Genomic DNA, 20,511 nt, shown 5'->3' with positions numbered 1-20,511 from the left:
CTTCAGCTCAGGTCATGATCTCACAACTCGTGAGTTCAAGTCCCGCATCGATAGAGCTCTGTGCTGGCAGCTCAGGGCCTGAAGCCTGCTTCAGATTCTGTGTCTCCCTCCCTCTCCACCCCCCCCCCCACATTCATGCTCTGTCTCTCTCTCTCTCTCAAAACTAAACAAACATTGGGGCGCCTGGGTGGCTCAGTCAGTTGAGCGTCCAACTTCGACTCAGGTCATGATCTCGCGGTCCGTGAGTTCGAGCCCCGCATCGGGCTCTGGGCTGATGGCTTGAAGCCTGGAGCCTGCTTCCGATTCTGTGTCTCCCTCTCTCTCTGACCCTCCCCCTTTCATGCTCTCTCTCTGTCTCAAAAATAAATAAACGTTAAAAAAGAAATTTAAAAAAAAAGTAAATAAACATTTAAGGCATCAATTTTCTACAAACCTAAAACTGTTCTAAGAAACAATCTATATTAATTTAAAAGACCCACACTCGTGGGGCGCCCGAGTGGCTCAGTCGGTTAAGTATCCAATTCCTGAGCTCAAACTCAGGTCTTGATCTCAGGGTCATGAGTTCAAGCCCCATGTTGGGCTCCGTGCTGGGTGTGAAGCCTACGTAAACAAATAATTAAAAAAAAATAAAAAATCCACACTCGTTATGAGAAAATACAGAACGTAAGTATATAGACACATAGGACTACATTAGCAGACCTTAAAATTCCTCAACCCCAGATGCCTGGCTGGCTCAGTGAGTGGCACGTGTGACTCTCGATCTCGGGGTTGTGAGTTCGATCCCCACGTGGGGGTAGAGATTACTTAAATATAAAATCTTAAAAAAAAAAAAAAAAAAAAAGCCTCAAACTCTAGTTCCTAATCGAAGCTGTGGTGTGCCCTCCATTTCTTGTCTCAGGTTGAAAGTCTGAATCTCTGCTAGCATATCAACGTCAAGTGTAACATCATACGATTGAATTATTCGTTAGGACAGATGATACTGAGTCATGGGACACAGGGATGTATTTTAGAGCTACTAACTTTAAAAGCATTTTTCATCAAAACTTGAAAATCTACATCAATTTTTCTTTTTTTTTTTTTTTTTATTTTTTTTTTTTTTCAACGTTTATTTATTTTTGGGACAGAGAGAGACAGAGCATGAACAGGGGAGGGGCAGAGAGAGAGGGAGACACAGAATCGGAAACAGGGTCCAGGCTCTGAGCCATCAGCCCAGAGCCCGACGCGGGGCTCGAACTCACGGACCGCAAGATCGTGACCTGGCTGAAGTCGGACGCTTAACCGACTGCGCCACCCAGGCGCCCCTACATCAATTTTTCTTACCGATTTTGCTGGGGAGAAAAAACAGTACAGAAACCACACAAATAATTTAAATGCCCGTTTAAGCTCCATGTTATAACAGGATAAACATCTGACTTCTGACTCTACGGCCCTTGAGAAAATTTGCTCCAATTTTCCACAACAGGTCATTTCTCAATGGTGGACAACGGTCAGCTACACCAAGGATAAATCAGCAGATTTCTGGGGGACGGGGACATCCTGAGTCCTGCCAAGGCCATGGGAAGAAGAGGGAAGTCTTAGGATGGCTAATGGAGATCAGCCACTGACTGGGCCCGAACCCCAGCTCCTACACTACACGGCTGCCACCTGGCTGGTTTCCCAGCTCTGTTTTCCTCACCTGTAAAACAGGGATAAAAACAGTGTCTCATCTTGCAGGCCTAAAACCCACGTAACACGTAACATGTGGTGCAAGAATGCCCAGCAGGCAGCAAGTGCTTAGCAAACAAGGGCGGTTTCCCCGGCTCCGCGGGGGCCCCTGCGAGGCAGATACTCACCGGTGCATACGGGGGGCTGTACTCTCTGTACTTGCGGTGCCCCTTCTCGCCGGGGCTGAAATCCGAGTCATCTGAAAAGTCCGAGAAGTCATCACTGGAAGAAGCGTGGCGCTGCAGTGGCAGAAGAAACGGACTTAGTGATTCCGCCGCGGGCAGTGTCAGCCCGGGGACAGACGCTGCCGGAATGTGCCGGAAGGGCCCAGCGCTCCCTGCCAAACACCTCACCTAAGGGCATTTAGTGGCAATGGAGCATGAGCCACTGACTCTTTAAAGAAAAATAAAACTGTTTATCCAATTTGGGGAAGGAACAAGCACCACTATTACGCGTGCCCTCTGGCCTCCGAGGCGAGCTCGGCCCCCGGGGCTCCGCTCCGGCCCGGTGCACGCAGCCCGGCCCCGGCACACCCTCCCAGACCTACTTTGTGCTTGGATTTCCTCCTCTTCTTCGACCTCCTCTTCTCCTTCTCCCTCTCTTTCTTCCGCTTCCGCTTCAGTCTCCGGTGAGACTTCTCCTCGTCCGAATCGCTATGGTGCTTCTCCCCCTTTTCCTTCCGGCTCCTCTCGGGCCCTCCGGAGGTGTCCTGGGTCTCCTCGGCCCCATCATCCTCCAGTTCACCTTCTTCCAACTCACCATCTTCCCTATAAACCAATCCCAAAGCCAATATGAAGCCGGGGTGTGAGAGGGGACGTCCAAGGGCTGCGGGGTGGCCCCGGTGGACAGGAAGAGAGCGAGGCCTTCCTTGGGAGGACTGGGGGCCGCTGCCTCTCGGCGCCCCCTCCCCAAGGACTGCGCCTACTCTCGTGTAACCTGGCTGGGGGACAGCGGGTGGGGGCCCGACACCGCTGGATTTTCAAGGTGCAGCCACTGATACAGGGACCACCCTAAGTCAGTATTTCTCAGAGTGCTCCAAGGACCTCAAATCCTAAAGAAGAAAAGCGACAAGGTTCTGTGGTCAAATGGGGGGAGGAAATCCCCATCACAGTGCTTAATGCTCTAACGGAAGTTCCCAGAGGTCTTACCGTCCAGAAGCCTGCGCAGCCCTGCTTTAAGAGCATTTCCAGGACTTACTTGACCAGAGAGGCTGCTGTCTCTCAGGGAACACGGATTAGCATCCGTCCCAGAGTGCAGTGGTGCACAGCGGCCTGAGGTCACGGGCTTGGTCCTAGTCCTATGGATGTGTCCTGTGAGCTGAGGGTGGTGGCTGTGCACAGTGGGGACAGGGCCGTGGTTCTAAACCAGAGGCGGCCCCCGGTCTCCTGGACCCGACCCACAAGCAGGCTCGGGCTGTGCCCAAGGACACAACGTATTTCACCAAAGCCCCGTAAGAACTACCAGTGACAAGCTCTGGTCTCCAGAGGTCTGACCCACAGCCTGGAGTGCACAGCTCTGGGCTGGGGAGCCAGGGGGCAACCGAGCAGGTGAAGAAAGGGGAAGGGGTGAGCGAAGGGTCCCAGGCCCCAAACCCCTCCTGATGTCCCCTCCTAACAACTGTCGGGGTCGGGTCCCCGCACTCCACTGCTGCCGACCCCCGGTATCCCCTTCTGGCTCCCCTTCCTACAGATTTCCTGATTTTGTCACTGCCCCCACATCACCCCCATCCCTAGTACTTTCAAAAATAAAAGCACTCTCCAAACATGACAGTCGCTGCCCACAGAACATTCTAAATATCTACAGGGTGGGGAGGAGGGAAGGGGATAAATAGGGTTAAGAAGGAAAGCAACTGGAAAAAGAATCCAGTTTTTGGCCAAACCCACAGAGACAGTTGTCACAAGTACAGGAGTTGGTTTAAAAAATAAAAATAAAATAAATTCCGCACATCTTTTCTAAAAGCTCCCACAGTTCCTCATGCGTGACCATGGAAGAGCGTGTGTGAGAAGAGAAAAAATTCCTTTCTTCTCCATTAACTAGGACCCCAGAAGAGAACGAAGAGAACATAAACAGGGGCATAATGAACCCAGGATCCGAAAGGCTAACCATGAAAGGATCTAATCCAGGCAGAAAAGACCTTGCTGCCCAGACGGGTCCGGGGTCAGAGTGGGAACAAGCCTGCCCCCAGAGCCCCCGCAGGTTCTACGGGGCTTTGTAGAGAAACACCACAGTGGTGATGCTCCAAGAGTCCTTCGCGTCCTTTCACTCACGCAACCCCCTTTGTCCGCCCGGGTGGCGCTGCTCCCCAAATGTCAAGGAGCCTCTCTTAATTCTCATTCCCCATTCAAAGCGGTCAGGTCAGCTTAAAACCTAAGCGGCCCCAACCCCACGGACAGCCCGGCAGAGGTCAAGGGCAGCTCTCTCACACACAACGCGGGACACAAAATTTGTTCAGATGTTTCAAAGGAAACAAGTCAGGGAGGTGACCGACGTGCGTCTCGGGTTGTCTCCTTGCAAATCGCCAGGGTGGGGGGAAGCCCCGCAGAACGATGCAGAGTAAAGCGGGGAGGAGCCGGCATTCCTGACAAGTGAGGCACCTTCCGGCTTGGGCTTGGGTGCGGCCCACGGGGTGTGGGACGAAGCTGCCTCGGCTGGAGTGGCCTTGCCCACAGTAAAAGTGCCACCCGACTGGGGAAACTGGTTTCAGCGAGCTCTCCAGCCGGAGGGAGCAGGGCAGGCTCCCTGCTGCCTGGAAACACGGCGGATGCCAGGGTGTGGTTCCCGCAGCAAACAGGACCCTCCCTGCTGGGAACACCGTGGGCAGACCAGTTTGCCACACCTCAGGAGAAACACAGGGAGACAGACAGACAAAATGGAGCTGAGGAAGGCCCAGAGACAAACCGAGGTTGGCGGGGATGGAGGCCCGTACTTCATGAAGAAAAGCTAAAAAGCGCATCACTCTTAACCAACAGTCTGGAAAGGAAAAAGCTCAGAGGGACATGTTGGAAAAGCGGCCAGAATCTCCGGGCAGGTGGGGACGGAGGGGACACAGGAAGACAAGAAGGGCCCGGGCTCCCAGAAGCCCTGATGAAAGAAAATAAGGCTCCCAGAGCAAAAGACCCTCATGGAGCCAGAAGAAGCCTATCAGAGTGGAAGGGATGGCAAGACGCTTTGAACACTCTCCTCTCAGGCAGGTGGATCGCAAAGGGAGGACAGGTGACGGGACTTGTGAAGGGCAGACATTGCAGACACTCCCTTACCTCCGCCCACAGCATGACAGGGCAGGCCAAGGTCTTGCCCAGGGTCAGGGTCAGGCTCCATCCTTGTCCCGCACCCACAAGCCAGCTTGCTTGAATACGTGGGCCGGGTCTACACCTAACACCTGGGGGCTGGCTACAAAGACCACCCGAGCGACTCCAAAGTCCTCACCACCATCAAGAAAGATTCCTAGGGGGCACTTGGGTGGCTCCTTCGGTTAAGTGTCCAACTTCATCTCATGGTTTGGGAGTTCAAGCCCAGCATCGGGCCCTGTGCTGACAGCACAGAGACTGCTTGGGATTCTCTCTCTCCCTCTCTCTGCTCTTCCCCCACTCGTACACATACTCTCTCAAAATAAATAAACTTAAAAAAAAAAAAAAAAAAAAAAAAGAATGATCCCTGAAGAAAGCCCTTTCATGCCGAAGGACTTCCCAAAGCAAGGAAGCACAGTGTTCAAATCCACCCTCCAAAGACTTTCAGCCAAAGAGGGGCTCTGCGTTACCTGTATGAACACCTCCGGGATATCTGGGCTCAGTGAGAATCTACCCCGCAACTTTTTACTAAATGGGTCATGAATACTTAGAACTTTGTTTCTTTACACGGACTTGGGGAAAACTGACAAACAGTATTTAAAAAACAGAAACAAAAAACCTGCTGGCGACTTACGAAGGGAAAATGGGAGACTGCAAGGGACACCAGGCCGGTGACCCTCCAGTGCCCACTGTGCGTCCTCAGTGTCATCTGGCCATGCTGTGCTCTGAAACTTCTCGGAGCCCTGGGCTAACCTCTGGTCACCTGAGGGGTGCCCTCTGATAACACAAGAAATTCCCAGCTTAACTTCTGTATGAACACGGGGTCTGTCTTCCTTATAAGGGGAAAGAACAAAAACCAAGAAAACCGAACCAGCCGGGACAGGGGCAGAAATCCCCGGGGACCACTGACACGCCGGCACAAAAGCAGGCTCCAGGAACAGCAGCCAGGCTCCAGTGGTGCCACCTCAAAGACTGCCAGCAAAGCCCATGTCAGAGTGGGATTAAATACCGAGGGAGCTTGCCTAATAGACTGTGACATAATCCCTCAAGAAAAGTGGGGGAAGCCCCACTGCGCTAATCATTTCAATCTAGACCTGCCAAGCCCTCTTGAGACCAGTAAGCAGGAGAAAGCCTGAGGCGTCAGCCTGAGCAGGGACGACCTTATTCCCAGAGCCCGGACTGGCAATGTCCCAGGATGGCCGCGCCAGGGTCGGCCCGCCGGGGCCATCGGGGACAGGCAACCGACCAAGCTGGGGGACTGACTTGGAACGGGTGTCCAGGAGGGAACGGGAAGAAGCCACCGGCTTGCCGAGGGTCAGATCTGTCTCGTGCCTCCTGCACTAAGCTTCCAGGGCATTTAAATTCCCACTCACAGAGCTGGTGACAGCCAGCTCCTCCCTCTCGGGTCAAAGACTAGATCTGGGTGCCCATTCTAAGGAATGCCTATTTGGCCACTCCACAGGGCACAGGAGCATGCTGAATTCAGCACACACCAAGGGCTTGGCAAAAACAGCACGCAGTCAAGAAATCTCATGGCTTCAAAGCAGGCTGGCGGGGTGGGGCACGGGGCCGCTTTCTGCAGGCCAAGTGACCAACCACCAGCTCCGCTTCTTACGCTCTTGGTACGCTAACTTAGCGCCTTGGTTTTCTCACCTGTGGAATGGGGTTACTGTAGTACCTACCAGGGTTGTTAAGGTTAAATGAGATTAATGTGGATAAAGCCCTTGACGTGAGAAAGGCACAAAGTACCAGACAAAAAGCAGCTACCAGATTTAAGGATAACCCTAAACCGGCTGGAGTGCTCATCAGGAAGCACTTTCTGTACGGAGAAGCTTCAGCCAACTCCCCTTGAGGGTCGCTGCTGACCGCTGGCCAACAAGTTCCCGCTACACTTGGCCGGACTGAGTACGCGCTATCCTCTCCCGACAAACCCTGACAAAACTGACACATCAACACGTCCCCTTCCTCTGCTCTAGTCTAGCTGGTAAGAGGAAGTAACCGAGTGGGTGACCAGGAGGGAAAGGCACAGGGAGAGCTGAGCCCCAGGAAGAAGGGACAAAGGCCCCTTAAAAAAACAAAGCTTCCCGACATGGAAATTCTCTAGACGAGAGAGCTGGAAGGAAACTGAAAGGGGCCCGGGTTTGTGGATCGATCTGGTTTGCAAAAAAAGAGAAGGGGGTGGGGGCAAAAAAACCCAAAAGGTGGACGCTCATGGGAGCAGTGGCTGTTACCTGAAGATCATGAGAGCCCTTGACAAGAGGCGGCTAGGTTAATGGGAAGGTCAGGGTTATGACCATTAACTGCCCAAACGCTCAACAAATTGCCTGGGTAGGCTCGGAATGACCCATTAACTGGGGACAAAACTACAAAAATTACGGGGAGGCTCTGCCTCTTCAAATGGTTAATGACAGGCCCAACTGCCGAAGTCCCCAAATCCGACCGTGTGGGACAGCTGTTTACTGGGAGCGAAGGCACAGAGGCTTTCCCTCGCTTTCCGACGAGGTGAAGGAGACTCGGGGGGTGGGGGGCACCTCACTGAGGGATTTTCAGAGGCAGGAAATTCTTGAAATAAACCTCTGGGTCTCGCACATGGTTTTCAGTGTCCTTACTACCTAGGTTTATCGACCAGAACTCAAGAGCAAATGGGCTCTATGTCTCCCTTCCCCTCAACATTCTCACGTGGTGTCACAACAGACTGTGACGTCGCGCCACCTCCATGGTAACGTGCCCACGTAACAGACAACACCCCACCCGAGCAGCCAAGCGCAAACCAACCATGGGACACGAGAAGCCCGATCGCCAGCACCCCGAACCCCTCACTTCAACGTGAGCAGAAGAGACGGTCCGGTGCTGAGACCCGGATGGGAACGCACCTACAGCCAGAAGTCAATTTCTCCAATGGAAATGGAGAAATCTGCACTTGGAATGGGTATTTGAAATATTAAGTAGCTACTGTCCATTTTGTTACATAGGATTATAGCTTTGCGGTTACGTTTAAAAAAAAAAAAAAAATCGTTGGGGTGCCTCGGTGGCTCAGTCAGCTAAGCACCGGACTCTTGATCTCAGCTCAGGTCTTGATTTCAGGGTCTTGAGTTCAAGCCCTGTGTTGCGCTCCGCACTGAGCGTGAAGCCTACTTTAAAAGAAATAAACAAATAAGTAAATAAATATAATAATTTTTAAAAATCTCCAAGTTACAGATATGCACTAAAGAATCTGCAGGTCAATGACGTGAAATCTGGGATCTGCTTTAAAATACACAAGGCAGGGGCGCCTGGGTGGCTCAGTCAGTTACTCATCTGACTTCAGCTCAGGTCATATCTTGTGGTTCATGGGTTCAAGCCCCACGTCAGGATCTGTGCTGACAGCTCAGAGCCTAGAGTCTGCTTTGGATTCTGTTGTCTCCCTCTCTGCCCCTCCCCCACCTGCACGCACACGTGCTCTCTCTCTCTCTCTCTCTCAAAAATAAACAAACATTAAAAAAAATATGCAAGGCAGATGGGGGATGTAGTGAGATGAACCAAAATTGGCAAAATGTAGATAACTGTGAAACCAGGTGATGTGTAGATGATGGCTTTTCTCTTCTAACGAAAATGCTAGAAAATTTCCATAAGTTAAAGAAAAAAAGATGCCCTGAGTGGGGACCGCCTCAACAAGTTGAGGAGAAGTTATCAAGGAAGGCAGAGAGCTGGAGTCTGGGGTTGGGGAGGGGGGGGGGGCTCCATCACCCCCATGAGGGCCTTACCTCTCGGCCCTGATTTCCTCAACGACAAAACCTGCCAGGATACCTCAGCGTCTTATACACTGAAAGCAGCGAGAAGTACTCGTTACAAACATCCTGTAGCAGCCGACTTCCATGCCAGGCACCAGACTGCTGAGTTCCCATCCACTCATCTCTCACTGAGACGCGGTAGCAGACCCACGCTGGTCGTGAGTCATCGGTACCCCCATTTCGCAGAGGCTCAGGGAGGAGAAGATATTTGCCTACAAGGTCACAGCACAGAGCAAAACTGGAACGAGTCCTGGATTCTCTGACTCCAGGCCCAACTCTCAACCTCGACCCTGGAGAATTAGAAATCATCTGGAAGAGAATAATTAACTCAACAGGCCAACCGCCAAAACCCCTCCCCGAAATTTATAACGGCGCTGGCAAAAAGAAGACAGATGTACAGAAAACCGACCAAAGGAAACAGCATTCCAAGAAACACCACAGCGAGGTATTAAGACATCGGGCGAGGTCTGTGTCCGGGTTTCAACTGTGAGGTGAAGACAGAAACAGAACCTGTGAGAAGGACCGAATCCTCTTGGGAAGAATTTCCTGAGACCGTGGTCAATCACGTGCTTAGCACTACCCTGGCCCAGAACAAATGCCTAGGAGGAAAAACTATCCTCAAGCAAAGACACGAGGCAAATACAGTCCTTCCAAGATCAAATAAAGGGAAATGAGACGTTCAAAAATCTCACCAAAGACTTTTGCACAGAAAGGCCCAAAGAATCCTGGAAAAACCCCAAGGAAAGGGTCTTCTCCCCAGATGGACAGAGAGCAACGGGAATCATTCCAAGGGAAGGAAATTCCAAAGCCGTGCAACACCAGCAGGAACACTTCATCCCGGGGTGTGCGGCATCCACGCCAGGCTTTGTCCAAGCACACAAACCCCTCAGGCAGAGCGTTTCTGCAGAGCTTCAAACAAGCTGATCGAGAAAAAACCTGGCCTCTTTACTAGAGTCTCACGGAGTCCGGTGTCATTTCCTTCGCCTGAACAGCTACTTTTTCACTCCCACTCACTCTGAACGCTGCTCCTGGTTTTTTTTAGTGTTTATTTATTTATTTAGAGAGCGAGAAAGCCAGCACTCGAGAGTGGGGGGGGGGGGGGGTGTGGAGGGAAGGAGGAGAGAGAGACAGACAGACACCCCCAAGCAGGTTCCCTGCTGTCAGTGCACAGCCCAGGCTCGAACCCACGAACCTCTACATCGCAACCTGAGCCGAAATCGAGAGCTAGATGCTTAACCGACTGAGCCACCGGGCGCCTCACAGCTCCTGTTCTTGGTAAAGGCATCCATCTGATCCCAGTTCCTCCTGTCAGATGAACCTCTGAAGTCTGTTTCTCAGCAACAGAGTTTCTTAACCACCTTCTCATGCCAACCAAGGCTTCAGACAGCTGGAAGGATGCTGGTTCTCATCCAAGGAGGACCAATTTCTATTATTCCAGAAAGGAAAATCAAATCACTTAACTTGTGAACCAAGCCTCTTGCTCGTCTGGAATCTTTTCAGAGGAAATAGGTTTGGTTCCATTCAACATACATTCAACTAAGACAAAGAATATATTAACATTTTCGTCTTAAAAAAAAACCTAGCCTAGGATTACTAGGATTTCTTGCTCACACACCACCAAAGAATTTCCTTAAGAACTGCAATTATCTGGGGGTGCCTGGGTGGCGCAGTCAGGCAAGCGTCTGACTTTTGGTTTTGGCCCGAGTCATGATCTCATGGTTTGTGAGTCTGAGCCCCACATGGGGCTCTGTGCCTGCTTGAGATTCTCTCTCAAAATAAATAAATAAACTTAAAAAAAAGAAGAAAAAAAAAAACAGAACTGCAATTATCTGTATTCAACTCTTTGCTAACTTCAACTGTGGGCTCCTGGAGGACAGAGAAGAGGCTGGCGGTCACCTGAGTTTCCAAGGGTTCAGCACAGGGCCAGGTTCAGACTGGGGGCAGCACTTGTGACATGTTCTACACAAACCCAGCATCGACCTCAGCTCTCCATACCCTCTTGCTCAGTTTCGTCAACACAGACACGGGACTATTTTCACAGGCAATAACGTGGGTTACCTAAAACTCCAATGAGGTAATCGAGGGGTTGTCTTTAATCAAAAACTCATGGGGCGCCTGGGTGGCGCAGTCGGTTAAGCGTCCGACTTCAGCCAGGTCACGATCTCGCGGTCCGTGAGTTCGAGCCCCGCGTCGGGCTCTGGGCTGATGGCTCGGAGCCTGGAGCCTGTTTCCGATTCTGTGTCTCCCTCTCTCTCTGCCCCTCCCCCGTTCATGCTCTGTCTCTCTCTGTCCCAAAAATAAATAAACGTTGAAAAAAAAAAATCCATTTAAAAACTCATTCACCGAGTGTCTATCAAGGGCTTCCTGATAGGCCAGAGAGTGACAAAAACCCGTACGTGATGCATCAACTGACGTGAAAGGGGCCACCAGTCAGCACCCCCCAGGGATGCGGCCCACCTCCCTTGGCAAGAAGCTATGGTTCCCGGGACTGCTCTGGCTTTCCATGCAATGGCAGGGCCTGAAATCCCAAGGAAACCTAAGCCCTGGTGTCTGTTAGGAAAATGAGGAGGGCAATAACCCAAGCCACCTGCAACGGACATTTAGCCAAGTGACACTCATGTCTGGGCCCAGCTCCCTTGGGTTGGGCCCTAACAGGGACGTGTTAGCTGCAATCCACTTCCCCGCTGGCTTCAAGAAGTCTCCCGTTACTTCCGAATGAAAATCTCTTTGACTTAAAGGTTCAAAAGCCCAAGCTTGGGCCTCTACATGTACTGGAAGGAGTGAAACAATGGGCTGATGGAGCTGCACCAGGTCACGGAGGGTCCCCACTCTCTGAGGCCAACTTTTTTTTTTTTTAATTTTTTTTAACGTTTATTTACTTATTTATTTTTTTTCAACGTTTATTTATTTTTGGGACAGAGAGAGACAGAGCATGAACGGGGGAGGGGCAGAGAGAGAGGGAGACACAGAATCGGAAATAGGCTCCAGGCTCTGAGCCATCAGCCCCGAGCCTGATGCGGGGCTCGAACTCACGGACCGCGAGATCGTGACCTGGCTGAAGTCGGACGCTTAACCGACTGCGCCACCCAGGCGCCCCTAACGTTTATTTATTTTTGAGACAGAGAGAGACAAGCATGAACGGGGGAGGGGCAGAGAGAGAGGGAGACACAGAATCGGAAGCAGGCTCCAGGCTCCGAGCCGTCAGCTCAGAGCCCGACACGGGGCTCGAACTCACGGACCGCGAGATCGTGACCTGAGTCGAAGTTGGACGCTCAACCGACTGAGCCACCCAGACGCCCCCCCCCCCTTTTTTTTTTTTTTAAAGTATTCTCTACACTCAAAGTAGGGATGGAATTCATCACCCTGAGATCAAGAGTTGCACGCTCTACTGACAGCCAGCCAGGCGTCTTTGGGGCCAACTTTTAAGGGAATGCCTGTGCTTCCCTTCCATTCTCTCCCACCACCCCTGCCACAACAAAGACAACAATGGCTCCTGTGCAGGTAGGGACCAGCCACCTTCTTCTTTAAGGGCCCAAAATGTGGGGGTGCCTGGCTGGCTCAGCCAGAAGAGCATACAACTGTTGATCTTGGGGTCACTGAGTTCAAACCCCACGTTCGAGGTAGAGATTACCTAAATAAAAAAAAAATTTTTTTTAAAGGGCCCAAGAATAAATACCGTAGGCTTTGCAGGCCGTACAGTTCTCTGTACCTTTATGGCAACTCTGAGGTTTAGTGCAGAAGCAGCACTGACCTTATAAGTTAATGGGCGTGGCTACGTTCCAATAAAACTTTACTTAGCGGGGAGAAAAAAAAAAAGCCAAGTGGGCAGGCTTGGATCTTGTAGAGCCACAGACTGTCCACCCGTCCTCCCAGCAGCTTTTCAGCTTTGACCTTGACCCACACCTCCTTTATATGTTTCTCTGAAGTTTTACAAAGTGGCTCTTAAACTCCACTGTACTCTGCTTTTTCTACCCTCTTTCATTCCTTTGTTTTTCAAATGCAGGAGACAAATCAATAAATGGGACTTCATATCCTGCTAATGGCTGCACACTGCAGTTTGAAAACATCGTATCGGCCCCATGACAGCATATAGGTACGGGGCTTGGGCCCGGGGTTCTACCTCTGCCTCCACACCCAGCTCTGTGACCTTGGACAAGTGACTTCATTTGTTTCAAATTCTCAGCGCAGGCCTGCGGCGAGCTAGCACATGGGAAGCACTCAGCAGGTCCCAGGGAGGTAATCTTTGACCTTCACACGAGGCACTGTCACACCTTTGGGGAGACCAGCAGTCAATGACTCACAGGTCACATACAGTCGGCCTGACCCCCACGTCCACGCCGTCCACCACTCCCCACCATCCCTCTACCAGAAGAGGATCAAGACAGGTTTAAAGGGAACAGACGGAATCCACGCGGTACTAAGCTTTAAACTTCTAGGAGTTCATGGTTTCTGGGGACCATCGGACAGAGACAACAGGGACAAAGAAACCAGGTGCTCAGCTGACTGACAGATCCACCTGGAATCTAACCACTCAGCCTAACCTCGCAATTCATTTTTAAGGCACCCCCTTTGCAGTTGGGTCTCCAGAGCTGCCACAGCAGCAGCAACCCCTATGGTGGCCGGAAGCTGCAGGTGTCAGACATGGGAAGGAAATTTGAGGCCGGGCAAAGGTAGGAACAAGCTTAGCTCAAATCTAAATAAAGTCCTCCAGAGAGAAGAGCTCCTTGCACACCCTGAAAACTTTTCTGCTCCAAGCAAAGCACGGTACGGGCCTGACTGCTGAATGAACAAAAACCTTTACTGACTCAGCCAAACTCCCAAGGGGCGAGGAGAATCTTGGGAGCTGGGACGGGACTTGCTCGTCTGTCAGAGATTCTAGAGGGGGTAAAGGACTTGCTTGAGGTGACGAGACCAGTCAGCAGCGGGTTGGGGTGCTCCAGCCCCACTTTCTCAGTTCTCAGGAGGCCCACTGAGGTGGCAGGAAGGCTCAAACCCTAATCGCCAAAGACGAACGCAGGCAGGACGTCAGCATAAGCTCAAGCCGCCGAGACCGTCCCAGCATCTATAACAAGGACCTTGAGCAAGCCAGAAAGGCCTTAAGATGGCTTCCACTTAGTTTCAACCCCAATCTGGTGCTCAAAATTAAATAAGCTGGCCAGGAACCTAAGGGGTGAAGAGAAACGGACTTGCCTGAAAAACACAGTTGCTCTGGGGCACCTGGGTGGCTCAGTCGGTTAAGCGTCTGACTCCAGCTCAGGTCATGATCTCACAGTTTGGGAGTTCGAACCCCGCATCGGGCTCTGTGCTGACAGCTTAGAGCCTGGAGCCTGCTTCGGATTCTGTGTTCTCCCCCTCTCTCTGTTCCTCCCCTGCTCATGCTCTCTCTCTCTCTCTCTCTCCTTCAAAAATAAATAAAAACATTTAAAAGAAACAAACCACAGATGTTCTTTCTTCTGCTTACATACCAGGCTATGCATTCGATTTAGAATTTTTCTGCAGTAGAGACAGCAAGAAGATAAAGAAACCAAGATTTGCCAAATGCTAGGCATCGTGTGCGTGTCCGGTTACATGCCCACTTGACCGCAATGACCCTGAGAAAAGAGCATTAGCCTCAGTGCCCACTGCAGGGATGGCCAGGCCTGGACACAATCTTATCTGCTTCCAGGGCCCACACTGTTCCTTCCTATCCCGTAGCCACCTCCAATGTTCAAAAGATGTCAACACTTGCCTTACACACAGGGAGCTGAGTCACCAATTCACACAGATACAAATTCACCAAAAAAAAAAAAAAAAAAAAATACACAAGGAGGGAAAAAAAAAAAAAAATACGAGAGAGATTCTCCCTCCTGAGCAATTTGGCCAAGAGAAGCAAACTATGCTCCCGGTAGATATCCAGTATGGGAACAAAAAAGCATTCTATCGGAATGATGATTGTGGGATGCGACTAAGTCCACACCAACCGAGGGGGCCACGTCTTCAAACTGCCATCAACTGATCAAGTCAGAAATTTTAAAACTGCCCGTGTAATCTCCTTTCGTTACAAAGCTAAAAAAAAAAAAGAAAGAAAGAAAAAGAAAAAGAAAAAAACCCTGTGCAGCCTTTCCAGACTCCATCTTCATTAACTACCAAAACTAGAACAGTTCCGCGGCAAAGACGAGGCCGATAAATTTGGAGAGCCAAATCCATGAATGAAACCTGGCTCCAAACATACAGCCCCGGTTTTACCTTAACCAAAAGCACATCATCAGCCACCCGAACAAGCAGCTTGCTCCTCTCTTTCCATTAGGTGTTAATTATGAAACCGGCCTCGAATCATTTATTCTGATTCCTGCCTCCGATGAGCCGACTGCGCTTACACAGATGCCTGAATCGACCTATTAAATACCAACTACCAGGAACCTCAGAGACCGGCCTCTTTTCTCCTATTGTGTTAGGGGCTATGTTGCCAAGGTAAAGGCAAGCACCTTGCCTGCTTAGAAACTCAGCCATTTCACTTACTCTCTGCTCCGAATTATTGTCACTCAACTTCCCACCCTGGGTCTGAAACAGTCACTCTGGTTCTAGCACATTCTGTCCACAGGGACCAAAATTGGGTTCTCCGGAATATGGTTTGACCTGAAGCTATCCCCGGAGGCTTGGGAATAATTAGCGACTTTCACCATCCAGGTATTTGCTGTAACTGGATCTGGCTTCTACGAGACGGTCCTCGGGCCTCAATAGCCACGACGACGTTAACGGAAGGGAACAATGGGTAAGGCAACAGGGAGACATCCATTCCTCCCCTATCAGGGAAGAGAAAAGATTGAAAAGAGCGGAGGTGGAGGAATTATTAATGGATACATTACAGGGCACCTGGGTGGCTCAGTCCGTTGAGCATCTGACTCTGGCTCAGGTCATGATCTCACGGCTCACGGGTTGGAGCCCGTATTGGGCTCTCTGCTGTCAGCACAGAGCCCGCTTCGGATCCTCTGTCCTCCACTCTCTCTGTACCTGCCCTGCTCGCACACTCTGTCTCTCTCTCAAAAATAAACAGAACGTTAAAATAAATAAATAATAAAGGACAAATCACTAAACCGGCTTAATAGGAAACTGTCTACATTCAACTGGATGGAAACAAACTCGGAGTCGACCATTCATCTCTAGCTTGCCAGGGAGTCAACAGCTGGGAAAGCCTTCAGTTCCACAGGCGCAAAGCAGTTTTCCACTTGGGATGAGCCTTCCTGGCTAAGCAAAAGCCATAGGAGTGTCTTTGCTGTACTGACAAATCCTGGCTTGTCAACAACTCAAAAACTTGAGCAAATCGAAACCCTATCTGGGAGACAGGACAGACCGTGAATGAGAAAAGCCCTTTTGGGGAATCATCTTTTTCTTCTGAAGAACACATTTAAGAATAAAACATAAAGGGGTTTCATGAGCGGAATACCGGTATTTTCATGGCTACAATTGGTTGTACTTCTACTGGGAGATTTGTATTTGGTTTCAGATTAAACCTCTCCCCAGAGAATATAACAATTTTAAAGATTGCAAGCGTCTAAGAGTTGCTGTTAAATCAGGGATTCTGAGTGACACCCTTTTTCTTTTTTTGCAACATCCATTAATTTGAATTTTAACTAGCATTGGTACATCAGTTTGGGGGGGTTAAAAAAAAAAGGCAGTACTGTGACATTTCAAAAACAAAGACTATGGAAATACAGTTTGACATAATTACTGGGGCTTCTTGGTTTTCATGGATGAGATTCCTTCGAGAACGGGGGAAAAAAAAAAAAACAAAACCAAACCAAACCCTTGTGTTGCTACGCCTGAGTCCTTTTTAAGTGTTTGGGGAGATACTTTTGAATTCATTGAATGATTGCTACAATGTTCACTTACAAACGAAATCCCATTTCCTTAACATTTCAAGTCAAGTTAAACAAGCATCCTTCTACAACTCAGTTGCCCTCGAAACTTGGAAAGTTCGTCTGTGAGCAGCCAGTTGCTGAATCTGGCTCCTGGAGAAGGAATTTCACCAAGGATGGAAAACTTCAAATAAAGGCCGTTCATTTTCGGCTGACCCTGCGCACTGGAGAGAGTGTGTTCAGTTCGTGCTTGAGACTTTTTTTTTTTTTTTTTTTTTTTGCAGGATATTGTACAGTGTGGACACTTCTTCCTCCCACAACTGATTTTACATACCTAACATCACCACTTCACAGCAGTTACGTTGTGAGTATTTGGAGAGGAAGACTAAGACAAATGGCCCACTGAACTGCAGTTAACATTTCCTTATCCCAACGTAAGTGAACTTTTTTTTTCCCCCTAAGAATGGGAAAAAAAAAAAAAAAAAAAAGGTAAACAGGATCTTTCAGAGGGGAAAAGGGCCGTGTGTTAAAAAGTTTTCTCGACCAAAGTACATCAGGGACCAAAACTGGGGCCAAGAGGGAAAATGGAACTTCAACGTGTTTTGTCTTTTAACGGAACTTATGCTTGTAAAACACATCGGAAGTACAAGTGTTTGGTTCTGCAAGTCATTTCTGTTGCCGTTTTTTTCCTTGTATGTGTAGGAGAGGGAGGACTGGGGGCCGGAGGAAGTGTTCTCTCCACCATGACTGGGCATGTAACACGTTTGCATCAACTTTTCACGGTCAGGCATGTGCTTTCGAACAAAGGGAACAACAGTGGAGACGGGGAGAGGAGACTGGGGGTTGACACTTTACAGATTTGGTGCTTAAACAGTACTTTACAAATGACTTGCTTAATTTAAACGTCCATCACCATAAGAGACATTGGAGTAAAATGAGAAAATTGGATCTACTTGAACCACAATCTTTTGGGGAGGGGGGAGGGGCGGGGGGGGAGGGAGGGAGCACATTAACTCAAATACAGGGATCATAAGCCAAATCCAGTTTTAACCTCGTCTCCTAGAAATGGACCTCTGAAGTGTCCACTTTCTTCAAAGATGAAGGCTGGAGACAAAGCAATGGACTGATAGGGACAGAGGGATACCAAGGGCTTGAAAACATATGGGCCTTTTACATAAGTTTTTGTCATGTTACAGTAACGCTCTTTTTTTTTTTTTTTTGACAAAACTGTGTACGACAAATTAAAAAAAAATTAAAGATCGAAAGGATGTGCAAGTCTAAAAGGGCTCAAAACTGGGTTAGAATCCTGATTCGAACATATCAATTCACTCAAGCATCACTTTGGTCTAAAGGCAGGAGGAAGGCAGGCAGGAAAGGGACAAAAAGAGGGAGATAATTGAATTACTCAATAAAAGAGGCTACTTACCATCCCAACCCATTGTAAGACATACACTTCTGACATAAGAGAACTCCTTAGAGGTCGAATAAAGCGTGTAAGCACCTTTGAGTAATGCACCTGCCCCCAAGAGGGGGCCCGGAAGCCCAACGTGGGCTTAGCGCACAGACCTTTGCTAATCTGTTTATTTCCTTGAACTGGAGTCAGGCTGCGATGGGCTGCGATTCCCAGGACGATACATTTAATTAGAACAAAACAGAAAACAAAAACAAAACAAAAAAAAAAAAACCAAAAAAAAATTTTTTTGTAAAAGCTCACCAAACTGCTGCACTTGTGTCTCTGAATGTGGGTGGCATTTCTTTTAAAAGGCAAAGTATGGTCTGTGAAGGAGAAAGGGAAAAGGGGAGGTGGCAGTGGGGAGAAGGGGCCGTGGTGCCTGGCAAGGAAGCCCTCGCTAAGACCCCAATCTAGGGGAGGGTCCTCCCGCGACTCCCCAGCCCGGGCTGCTATGGGGCAGCCATCTGTCCAGCTCGATCTTTTCCCCTCCCCACCCCCACTCCTTCTCAGACTGCCTTTCCTGCCGCTTGAAAACCTCCTTCCATTTCCCAATCCACTCTCTAGACACCTCTTCCCCTGCCCCGCCAGGAAAGGGAGGGCAAACCCTGCACCCCAACCCTCTGCTGGAGCAGGGGAAACAGGGGCCCCAACCTCGCTCTAAAACGCGCCAGGCTGGCCCCTTTATCACCCTCCAGAGAAGGGCGTGGGGCAAACCCATTTCGCACTTAATAAAAGGGGAAGGGGGGCACTCCCTTTCACCCCCTGCAAAAGCACAAAATTAAAAAAAAAAAAAAATCGTTATCTCCCCCGGAAGGGATGGCGCCCCATTTTAGCCCGAAAGAGGGAACCCCATGAGAAAGAGACCAACTTCCTCTCCCCTCCAAGGCAGGGAAAGCAAACCTCACCCCCCCCACCCCCCTCGCCAAAAACGCATCACCTACCTACGAAAAACGAGAGGACCCCTGCCTTCAAGGAAAAACACGGGGAGGGGGCTTCTCCCCGCAAAAGAGAAAGGGGCTTCCATCGAAGGAACTAGAGATTCCCCCCCCCAACCAAATTTGCCCTCTAGGTAATAGCTAGGAAATCCCTCCCGCCAAAAAAAGTGCGAGAGCCCCCACCCAAAGGACCCCCCCCCACTAAAAGGATGGAGCTAGAACTGAACGAACCCCCACTTTCTGCCTAAACTAGGGTACCTCTCCAAGTAGGGCAGGGCACACCTCCCCCAGGAGAAAGGATACTGCCAGGGGCTGGAAACCCCCAACTCCCAAGTCCCTAAGAGCGGGGTTACTACTCGAGATCCCCCCCCAAAAAGGGTCCGGGAGCCCCTCCCCCATCCCCTTCCCCGAAGCCAGGCGACGGGCAGGCGGGCCCATGGCTGCCAGCTCCGGGCGCTGGGGCAGCCAGGACCCCCGTGGGCCTCCGCAGCCCCCCCCCCAGCGCCCCCTCCCCAGGGCGGGCGGGCGGGCGCGGGGGTCCGGGGGGCGCCTCCTCACCTTCCCCTCAGCATGGCGCCCAAAAAAGACAGAGCGAGAGCGAGGGAGAGCGGGCGAGCGCCGCGAGGGGGGGGAAACGCATGAGGCCAGGAGAGAAAGCAAGCGAGAAAGAGCGAGCGAGCGAGAGACACCCACCGACCCCGCCCTTCCTCCTCCTCCTCCTCCTCCTCCGCGGCCCGGCCCAACATGGCGGCCGCCCCCCTTCCTCCTCCTCCTCTTCCTCCCCCGGGGACGCTGCCCCGGCCGGGCCGGGGGCCTGACCTGTCGTCAGGGAGCGGGAGGCGGTGGTGGAGGAGGTGCGGGGTGGCCGGGCAGGCGTCGGGGGAACACGGAGGAGGCGAAGGCGTTGATGGCGGCGGTGGCGATGGCGGCTGCGGCGACTCTGATGGTGGCGGCGGGGGGGTCCCGGGCGCGGCCTCCATAGTTCCTTTGGGGGGGAGGGGATGTTAATGCACGAAAAAGGACTGCTTGGGCGTGGCGGGAGGGGCACACTTCAGCTCTGAGGGCTCCTGATAGGAATGGGTATATAGTTTTTCGGTTTCGGAATCACCTCTGCGCCGACCTCCGCGTAGGCCGCGCGGCCTAGGCCTCGGCGGGCCGCTCGCCGCCTTTCTCCGCAGCCCGCCCCTGGGGTCACTCGCTCACGGGCGCGGGGCCCTCATCGGGGCGAGAGCCCCCACACACACCTCCCCCGCGGGCCCGGAGGTGGGGGACCCGGGAGACACGGACACTGGTGGGTGGTTGGGTGTAATTAGCGCGGGCCGCGCGCAATGGAGCAAGCGAGGGGGGAGGGGAGAAGAGGAGAGCGAGCGAGGGGGGTTAAAAAAAAGGATTTTAGGGAGGGAGGAAACGGGCCGCGGAGACGGGCCGACTGTCTTGTCTGTCTGCCCGCCCTAGGTGCCCCGGCTGCTCGGCCCCCGCCGCAGTCAGAAATTCACACAAAATGGCGGCCCGGCCTGGAGGAGCCGA

General features: G+C 51.2%; 1 protein-coding gene and 1 long non-coding RNA gene across 10 annotated transcripts in view; one reads left to right on the top strand and one right to left on the bottom strand.

Annotated features, from left to right (window-relative positions):
• ZC3H4 (zinc finger CCCH-type containing 4) overlaps nucleotides 1-20,511 on the bottom strand; it is a 44,735-nt gene that overhangs the window by 23,563 nt on the left and 661 nt on the right. For 2 of the 9 annotated variants that reach the window (XM_045441927.1, XM_045441934.1), the window contains exons 1-3: nucleotides 19,543-19,672; nucleotides 2,252-2,471; nucleotides 1,833-1,943 (exon numbers count right to left, since the gene is read on the bottom strand). In XM_045441927.1, the coding sequence (XP_045297883.1) occupies nucleotides 1,833-1,943; nucleotides 2,252-2,471; nucleotides 19,543-19,556 (345 nt within the window). In that variant the 5' untranslated portion in view covers nucleotides 19,557-19,672. The other 7 variants (XM_045441935.1, XM_045441929.1, XM_045441932.1 and 4 more) reach the window with 7 other exon arrangements.
• LOC123578767 lies at nucleotides 3,511-17,115 on the top strand. The gene is made up of 2 exons (XR_006702503.1): nucleotides 3,511-7,920; nucleotides 16,881-17,115. It is a non-coding gene; the product is annotated as an uncharacterized LOC123578767 (long non-coding RNA).

Source organism: Leopardus geoffroyi, chromosome E2, assembly GCF_018350155.1.
Source record: "Leopardus geoffroyi isolate Oge1 chromosome E2, O.geoffroyi_Oge1_pat1.0, whole genome shotgun sequence".
Classification (NCBI taxonomy): Eukaryota; Metazoa; Chordata; class Mammalia; order Carnivora; family Felidae; genus Leopardus; species Leopardus geoffroyi.
Note: the sequence above shows the minus strand (reverse complement) of the source record. Positions and strands in the feature narration are given on the sequence as shown.